General features: G+C 39.3%; 2 protein-coding genes across 2 annotated transcripts; both read right to left on the bottom strand.

Annotated features, from left to right (window-relative positions):
• Positions 1-537: 537 nt before the first annotated feature.
• On the bottom strand, positions 538-2,529 carry LOC144845647 (uncharacterized). Its single transcript, XM_078703082.1, has one exon. The coding sequence runs from the start codon at positions 2,527-2,529 to the stop codon at positions 538-540; it is 1,992 nt and encodes a 663-aa protein (XP_078559208.1).
• An 81-nt stretch (positions 2,530-2,610) lies between these two features.
• Positions 2,611-4,131, bottom strand: LOC144845646 (uncharacterized). The gene has a single exon (XM_078703081.1). The coding sequence runs from the start codon at positions 4,129-4,131 to the stop codon at positions 2,611-2,613; it is 1,521 nt and encodes a 506-aa protein (XP_078559207.1).
• Between the last annotated feature and the right edge of the window lie 5,455 nt (positions 4,132-9,586).

Genomic DNA, 9,586 nt, shown 5'->3' with positions numbered 1-9,586 from the left:
ATTGAGTTCAGTAAAAAACGTGGACATTTAGATTTGTTAAATTATTTAACTGAATGTGCCAAGTCCACACCTGTAGAGTTCGTAATTTCTTAAAACTATAGAGCGCCACCAACGGAACCAATCTCAAGTATGATACAAACAAACAGGACAAACTTGGTTGAGAGAAACAAAATATAACTTTAATCCTGATTATCTTGCTCTTAAAATGCATACAATATCGCTGTCACTTCGTATCGAGAGGGAGGGATTCACTAAATATGAGAAAACAATAATTAAACATCAATCAATGAAAATTTGTGCAGCACCCGTGCTTTAGCAACATCAACAAATTAATAATTCTAAGTCCTTTATCAATACAATATACACTAAGTATAGCAATTTCCTTATACAGTATTATTATTCAAACAACATACAATAATCAAATGGACCCGTCACAACTAGGCCCAAATCTCTGCACTAGCAAAACACAGTACTGTAAACAACAGTAACACGCCGTCGTATGATGTAATTTAGGGCTATTAGCTAGGCTTACAAAATTCAACTAATAACATTAACATTCAATAACAAGATAACAGTTCGTATCATGCGTTCCCAGACGCCACCAAAATGAGACGCTCCTGGAGGGTTGAATTCCCATTCAATATCTCTTTGCTGCAAGTACATATGTATGACTTGAGTGTTCCATTCTGAAATCTCCTTCTTTAACTCTTTGTCGGCTCCCACAAAATTTGTACCATTATCCGATCTAAGTTTCTTGATTTGGCCTCTTCGGGCAATAAATCTTCTCAAAGTATTGATGAACGAGCTTGTAGTTAATGAATATGCCATTTCTAGGTGAATGGCACGGGTAGATAAACATGTGAAGATAACACCATATCTCTTCACAAGACTACGACCTAATTTGATTTCAAATGGACCAAATAGATCAATACCCGTATTGTGGAACGGTGGATGATCGCTCACAATTCTATCTGGTGGCAGTGATGCCATCTTCTGTTCACTAGCTCTAGCTCGGTGCTTCTGACAAACTACACATCTGCTTATAACACTTCTGATCAAGGAACTTGCTCCAATGATCCAATACCTTTGCCAAAGTTGGGATAAAATAGCACTTCTACCAAGGTGTCCAACCTCTTTGTGTATTTCCACTATGATTAATCTTGCAATAAGAGAATTCTTGTGTACTACTACTGGATGCTTTATGTTGTCGGGAAGAGACGCCTTGTTCAGTCTTCCTCCCACTGTAATCATTCCATTTAACAACAACGGATCAAGTTTCTTAAGAGGGCTATTTCTCATCACCCGTCCAATAGATTCGTCATTACCATTCTTAAGTACCTCTAACTCCTGTTTAAAATGAACTCTCTGTTCGTGTGCAAGAATTATACATTCCGCTGATCTCATGTGTTGCAACCTAACATTGCCTAGTTGTTTACTGGTGACCCTTTTGCATAGTTTCTCAACAGCAACCAGTAACCATGCCACAATTCTTTTAATTTTTCCATAAGATGAATGCTTAGTAATTAGATCATCTAAGAAACAACATGAAGTACAAGCTGGAACTAATACATTTGACACCCCTTTGATTTCTGGGTCATCCTCGGCGATAAGAGGTAAGGACTTGGCTTGTAAGTCTATCCACTGCTCACATTTATCTCTGAGGAATTCTGGTCCGTTACGCCATCTTGTGTTACTTAGAAATTCTTCAATCCGTTGACCTCTTGATGCTTCATCAGCTGGGTTATTACAAGTTCTAACATACCTCCATTCTGTTGCCTTAGATATGTTCAAAATGATAGAAACTCGATTTGCTACAAAGGCTTTGAATCTTCGAGAGGTGTTATGTATATATTTCAAAACGGTTTGGCTATCTGTCCAATAGAAAACGTTATCTATACCACTTAACTCTGAAATAATTGTGTTTGCTAACCGTGAAGCCATAACTGCTGCTGTTAATTCTAATCTTGGAATTGAAGTGTATTTCAAGGGTGCAACTCTGCTTCTACCCATGACCAGGGACATTTGTACATGACCATCACTTGACTCCTGTCTGATATAAGCTGCCATACCATACCCATAGTTGCTTGCATCAGCAAACACATGCAATTGGCGACTAATGACATCTGTTGGTAATTCAGATTTGTAGCACCTCGGTACACTCCACTCATCCAGTCTCGCCAGGTCTTGCAACCACCGTTTCCATCGTTGCAATGACACATCGTCAATGGGCTCGTCCCATTCAAGACCCTTCCGACAGATATCTTGTAGTAGAATCTTTGCCGGTAAAACAAAAGGAGCCACTAACCCAAGTGGGTCAAATACAGAGCTAACAATTGACAGCACCCCTCGTCTAGTATGACTTTTATCTGCTGGTAATATAGTAAATCTAAGAGTGTCAAGTTCTGGAGACCATTGTATACCAAGTGCTCTTCCCGATGGCAGTTTATCTTTCCGTAGGTCTAGACTTTTAACCTCCGGTGCGTGATCTTCCTTGGGAATTACATTCAAGACTCTCTTGTCATTGCTCATCCACTTAGTTAAGCGGAATCCACCTTCTTCACAAAGTAATGTTAGGTCTTTGACTAATGTCAGGACCTTCTTATGAACTTCTTATGATGAATCATCAACATAAAAATTGTTTTTCATGGTTTCCGCTGCTTCTGGGCAATACTTTGATCCCTTGTCTGCTGCAGTGTTAAGTAATGCTTTATTTGCACAAGCTGGTGAAGATGTTGCTCCAAACAAATGTCTTGTCATGCGGTAAGTTTTAACATCCTCTTCTTCGCTGGGTCGCCAGTAAAATCTTAAAGAATCTCGATCCTCCTCTGGAACCACTACCTGTAAAAACATGCCTTCAATGTCTGCCATTACTGCTACATGGTCTTCCCGAAACCTCATTAACACACCAATTACACTATTGGTCAGGTCCGGCCCCTGTAGAAGGACATCGTTCAGAGATACACCGTTACATTTTGCCGCACAGTCGAAGACCACTCTGATCTTTCCTGGCTTTCGTTCGTTAGATATAGGATGATGGGGTATGTACCATATCCTTTTCCCTTCAGGTGTGTTTGGCTTAATAACTTCTTCCATGTATCCTTTCTCTACCATTTGATTTACAGCTTTGTTATACATCTTTCTTAATTCAAGATCACGTTCAAATCTCCTTTCCTCCAATGAATTAAAACGTTTCATAGCCAAACATCTATTATCTGGCAAGACTGTACCCTGTCTTCGCCATGGTAGAGGTAACACATAATGTCCGTCCACAAAACTGCTCGCACCATCCATCATTTCCATGAACGATCTGTCTTCCACGGACAATCCTACGAACTCTGTTGCTCTATCTGGGAAATCAATATTAACAGAATCTTTTACCATGTTGTTAAACTGTTCATATTCTTGAATGGCTTGCAACTGAACTCTGCTTACAGGTTTTATATTAGCTGTCACCCCCTGTCTTACTATGCTCCATGGGATCCAGTCCAATGCTGTTTTCGATGCATAAGGTGACCCCGGTGGACCTGTCACCACTTCCAGGGGAGTATATGCCTCGGCGACAGCATTGCCCAGCATCAAACCAATTTCCCCGTCCACTTCTGGAACAACCACTCGTCCCCGTAGATGATCCCATCTGTTCACATCATCTTGTGTTGGAATATGCTCCTTAGTGACAGGCAACGTATTCTTTGAATAAATATTTGGTAGTCTAAACTCGTTGTCGCCGTTCAAATTACTAATAACAATATTTGAAATTATATGAGTCTTTAAAACCTGAGTCGTTCCCATGGTGTCGAGTGTAATCTGCACCTTTCGTCCTCCAAGTCCCAGTTCATTTCGCAAACGGTCAGTGCAGAATGATACACTGGACCCTGGATCAAGGAACACATAAGTCGTTACAGCCCGGCCGTTCTTGGGCGACTTTACAATGACAGGAATAATTGCCATAGTGCAGACTCCATCATTGTCACTACATCCAGCAGAGGGAACCGTAGCGGGCTTCTTTTCTTGTGTTTGCTCTGGCGGAGCTTTATCTTGCTCCTTCTCAACTTTGTTTTGTTCTTTCACCGGAGCAGGTCTTTCTTGATGGAGGATGGTTGGGTGTTTTCCCTTGCAGGTTCCACATTGCATGCGTTGCCTACATTCTTTGGATCTGTGACCCTGACGTAAACAGCCAAAACCACAACCTTTCGTTTTTAATTATTTCTAACTTCCTTTCGTAGTTAGACTCTATGAACTTCTTACACTTTGCTATCTCATGAGGATTCTTGCATAGGTTACAGACCTTTGTAGGCAAAGTGGCACATGCTCTCTTTGATGAACTTGTGAACTGCTCCTTGTGAGCGTTGGCTGTCTGGAACATAGGGATATTTGCTTCCTTCGCTTTGGCCTTCAGAAACTCCGAAAACCTTTCCAAACTTGGGAAGGTTGAAGTATCCATTGATGCACTAACTATACTGCGCCACTTGTTTTCCAGATAGTATGGTAGCTTACTAACTAACTTCATGTTTTCTTGCGGGTAATCAAGAACTCCGAAGTCCGAAATAGTCATTTTTGCGGCAGCCACTTCGCAAATAAAATCAGAAAATTTCCTCAGAGCCGTATTATCCTTTGCTGATATCTTCGGCCATTCATTTAGTTTGGTTATCAGCGCGGTAGCTACCACTGATGGGTGTCCGTATCTTCTTTTAAGTTCATTCTTGGCTTGAACATATGCTTCTTCTGTTTGTAGAAGCAGATAATTTGCAACAAGAGCTTTTGGTTCCCCAGCTAGGTGTTGTGCCAGTAAGCTGAGTCTTTCGTAATTGGAACATGTCTTTGCTTCTACCAATGAATTAAATGCTGCCAGCCACGTTGGAAACTTGAGTGGGTCACCATTGAACAGATCTACTCTGATTGGAGGTAATCGTATTGAATCAACCAGTTGACGGAACGTTGCACTGAGGTCACATTCATTTGCAACTGTCACTGGTGCTTCTTGCTTAATTACGTCACTCTGGTGTTCAACTATTGGTATATAATGTTTTATTTTCTCTTTTGGTTTCTGATGAAGTGGCTCTGTACGTTTATCAGAAACCTTACCATTATTCTTCTTTTGAGGCCATACTGGTGTTGGCTCTTGTGATTTCTCTGTACTTATACCTTCCAATTGGGAAAAGGAAGTAAACAATTCTGTAATTGGTGCTCTTGAATCTTGTGGAGTACTTTGACTTATATCAGGAAGTAATGCTTCTGTGGCATCATCATTAATCGGCTTATCGAGGATGCTTGTTTGATGCCACCATACATCAGATGCAGGTAAATCACCTACTCCATTTAAATCATTACCTGTATCAAAGGCCTCATAAACTTCAGCTTCTGCTTCAGCTAGTAATGTCTCCTGCTCAATTCTATTCTTCTTTTGTTTAACTCTTAACTCTTCAGCTTCAGTCTTCTCCATCTCCTGCAGCCTAGCTAATCTTACTTTAATAGCTGCCTTCTTGGCTGATGCCCTAACTCTGGCAGACGAAGAAGACGACGAAGATGCCCCACTTATCATAGATGCAGCATCCATCTTAAAGTGTCAGGAAAACTTCGTGAATGATGTAGAGTTCGTAATTTCTTAAAACTATAGAGCGCCACCAACGGAATCAATCGCAAGTATGATACAAACAAACAGGACAAACTTGGTTGAGAGAAACAAAATATAACTTTAATCCTGATTATCTTGCTCTTAAAATGCATACAATATCGCTGTCACTTCGTATCGAGAGGGAGGGATTCACTAAATATGAGAAAACAATAATTAAAGATCAATCAATGAAAATTTGTGCAGCACCCGTGCTTTAGCAACATCAACAAATTAATAATTCTAAGTCCTTTATCAATACAATATACACTAAGTATAGCAATTTCCTTATACAGTATTGTTATTCAAACAACATACAATAATCAAATGGACCCGTCACAACTAGGCCCAAATCTCTGCACTAGCAAAACACAGTACTGTAAACAACAGTAACACGCCGTCGTAGGCTGTAATTTAGGGCTATTAGCTAGGCTTACAAAATTCAACTAATAACATTAACATTCAATAACAAGATAATATAATTATAACTCCAAAGCTCACCGAAGTTTTGTGGCTCAATAGAAAACCTTTACGAATCTACAATTTCTAAATAATATCTTTACAAACTTGAAACTAAAGGGCAAGGCACAACCACGCTGCATACATGAAGGCCGCCATGATACTTCTCCAAGACAACCAGCCTAGCGCCCTCACTAGCTCAGTTCAATGGGAACGCTATAACACCAATTGGTAAAGTATTAGTTCATAAGAAATGTCGTGGAAAATTTACCAATGAAAAGAGTTCCAGTTTGGCGTGATGAAGAACGTGAGGATGATGTTTCGAGTGTGAAAAGGCTACGATCTAATGATTTACCATTCAACTGGAAGAGAGATTGTTTTTTGTGCGGGAAATCCACCACTGTTGATACTAGGCATCCAAATAGAACACCACGTGTACATATTGTTACATCATTACCGATTCGTGGTAGACTTTTGGAGAAATGTGCAGCACAAGCAGACTCTTGGGCTTCTGAAATTGCAAAACGTCTGCATGGATGTATAGATCTAGTTGCAGCAGAAGCTGTTTATTATCATGATTGTTTTTCACGTTTTATGCTAAATAAAGAGCTCATCAAAGACGATGTAAAAAAGCAGCAAGGAAGTCATGAACACCAAGAAATGCTGCAATGATTTGAAAAACTGTGCCAGTGGCTGGAATTAGACGCTGATGCAGAACTCTACAGTTTTACAGAATTACACACAAAGATGAGAGAGTTAGCTGAAGAGTCTATAATATACTAAGTTAAAAGACTAAAACAAAAGCTAGAAGAACGTTACAAACAATTTATTTTCTTTGCGGAGGTTGAAGGACGTGGGAATATTGTTAGTTTCAAAAACATGGCAAAGTACATACTTAATAAGAAATGGTACTCGGAGAGAAAACAAAACATTGAAGATGAATCAGAGCGAATTGTATGTGCTGCAGCAAATATCTTACGAGCAGAAATAAGAGAAAGTAAGTACAACACTGAATCATATCCCATGAATGAAGACATCCGCAATATTGAACGAGGCAAAATGTGGATACCCCGTCATTTACAAACTTTTTTGAAAAATTCCATCAGAACTGAAGCAGAACACCATCGGTCATACTATTGTGCAGGCAGCCCGTCCAAGAACTGTTATAACCCCAACTTTATTTGGATTAGGTGTGGAGATGGATCATGTATTTGGATCGAAATGGCTAATAAATGAACTTTCAAGATTAGGATTCTCAATTAGTTATGATGAGGTAACCAGATATAAGCAATCTGTAATTCAAAGTGAATCAATGGAAAACCTACAGTACTTTCAGAATACTTTCCTGGAACATTCACGCAATAGGTTGGTGATAATGTTGACCATAACGTAGCGACACTAGATGGACAAGGGACATTTCATGGTAAGGGCATCATAGCTGTGTCAACCCCAAGCAGTGGAAGATCACTTACATCAAAGTCACGAACAATATGTAGACAAAATCGGATGAAAGTAAATGACTTGACCAATAACAAGGGTGTGCCAATATACCAGTTCAACGGTGTACAGAAACAAGGACTGGCTTCAATCACATTTAAACCTCTTCTTCATTTACAAACTCCATATACATTGCCACCAGAACTTTATTCTAACTTACTCTGGCATTCTGGATGGATGTTCACCAACGCAACAAAGCCGAGACCGAATTGGTCGGGATTTATGCAAACTTTGTTTTCTACAAATTCCACACCAATTATTGACTTAAATCCCACAGATGAGACGTGCATATATTCAACTTTGTTATACATAGAAAAGCAAGCACTGGCTTTACACATACAGACCCCATGTATAACGTTCGACCAACCACTGTGGCTTAAAGCTGTTGACATCATTCAGTCTAAATCTATGAAAATAGTTTGTAGGATAGAGGTTTTCACCTAATGATGAGCTTTTTAGGATCAATTTGATCGATGATGAAGGGCTCTGGATTAGAAGAAGCTATGGAAAAAGTATATGACTCTAATGCTGTTCTCCACATTATGTCTGGGAAAGCAGTTTCCAGGGCATTACGCGGACATTTCCTGGTTGAGGCAGCATTAGTGAATAATACTAATGCAGACCGTTTTGAAATCTGGATACCCACTGCAGGAAGTTGAGGAGATACAAACTGATGAGATACATGATGACAGTAATGTTGAATATAATGTTAATGTTGACATTCAAGATGACACAAGATGATGATGAATTAGGAAATGAAGAATCAATTCAATCAACTATTGATATTGATGAAGTAATGCCAACTGACGGAAAAGTAACCATTGATGATGTTGAAAAGCTACGTGTATTGTATACTGGCATAATGGATAAGGTAATACCCATTGGCGAATCTGCTGATTCATATGAATTGATGAAGTTAGACGAAGCTCTGGGGAAATTTAAAGATGAACTTGCTGATAAATCAAGGACAGCAAAGCTATGGTTGCAATATATAGAGTATGTTGAAATACTCAAGCTATTTATCCGATCAGAAAGAACTGGAAACTGGATCTTACATCTTGTAGCAGTGGGCAAGATGATGAATTTATTTGCTGCAACTGGTCATATTAACTATGCAAAAAGTTCCCGACTGTACCTACAATTAATGTTAGAATTACCCAATGAATATCCTTGGCTTCATCAATGCTTTGCTGAACATGGATTTCATACTGTTCGCAGATCTGATAGATTTTGGGCAGGTATATGGACTGACCTGACTATAGAACAAGTAATTATGAGATCCATAAAGATCAGAGGAGGACTGGCAAGAGGTAGAGGCATGACTGAAATTGCCCACTTGCAATGGATATATAGCATGCATAAATGTGCTGGGGTGCATGATGCCATGACAACAATGACCAAATTGAAGCATAGGACAAGTGAGCAACATATTGAAATGAGTACCTCACGACGAAATCGGGATTATAAAGACCTTCTGAGTATCCAGGAGTGGTTCATTCACCATCAGCCCTTTAATTCAAATGTACACACATTAAGATCATTGTCATCTGGATTAACTTCATCTGATGGTGATGGTATAAATTGTGACAGAACTGAGGAAATAGGACAGAGAATTCTTAAAAAATTAGATAATGTGGTTGTAGTAGAGGCATCGATTAAACGTAGCGAGCAAGTACATTCTTTAGATCACCTGCAACAACCAGGAATCAAATTGGATAAGCAGACAGTTCACATCAATCCAACAGTACTCTTCACCCGATTGATAGCAATAGTGCAAAGAGAGGAGGACATGACCTCATATTTTAAATATGAACTTACAACTGTTCCAAACTTCTCTCTTTAAGGACAACTTTATGAAGAAACCAAACAAGGCACAACTAGGAAATGTACTTATAAAAGGTACACAATCACTTACACGAAACCAACATACAATGTATGTTTTAGAGTTAAATAGGCAAAAGGGGCAACATATAAAGATATAGCCATGCAGTATGTGAGTTATGTTCGTAAAAACTTTGGAGA

This window comes from Antedon bifida, chromosome 6, assembly GCF_963402885.1.
Source record: "Antedon bifida chromosome 6, ecAntBifi1.1, whole genome shotgun sequence".
NCBI classification, from domain to species: Eukaryota; Metazoa; Echinodermata; class Crinoidea; order Comatulida; family Antedonidae; genus Antedon; species Antedon bifida.
The sequence above is the reverse complement of the archived record's forward strand: the minus strand, read 5'-3'. Positions and strand labels throughout refer to the sequence as shown.

What these genes read in the sequence shown, in the direction of transcription:
- LOC144845647 (XM_078703082.1), bottom strand. Translation starts at nt 2,529, where the DNA reads ATGAGCAATGACAAGAGAGTCTTGAATGTAATTCCCAAGGAAGATCAC.
- LOC144845646 (XM_078703081.1), bottom strand. Translation starts at nt 4,131, where the DNA reads ATGCAATGTGGAACCTGCAAGGGAAAACACCCAACCATCCTCCATCAA.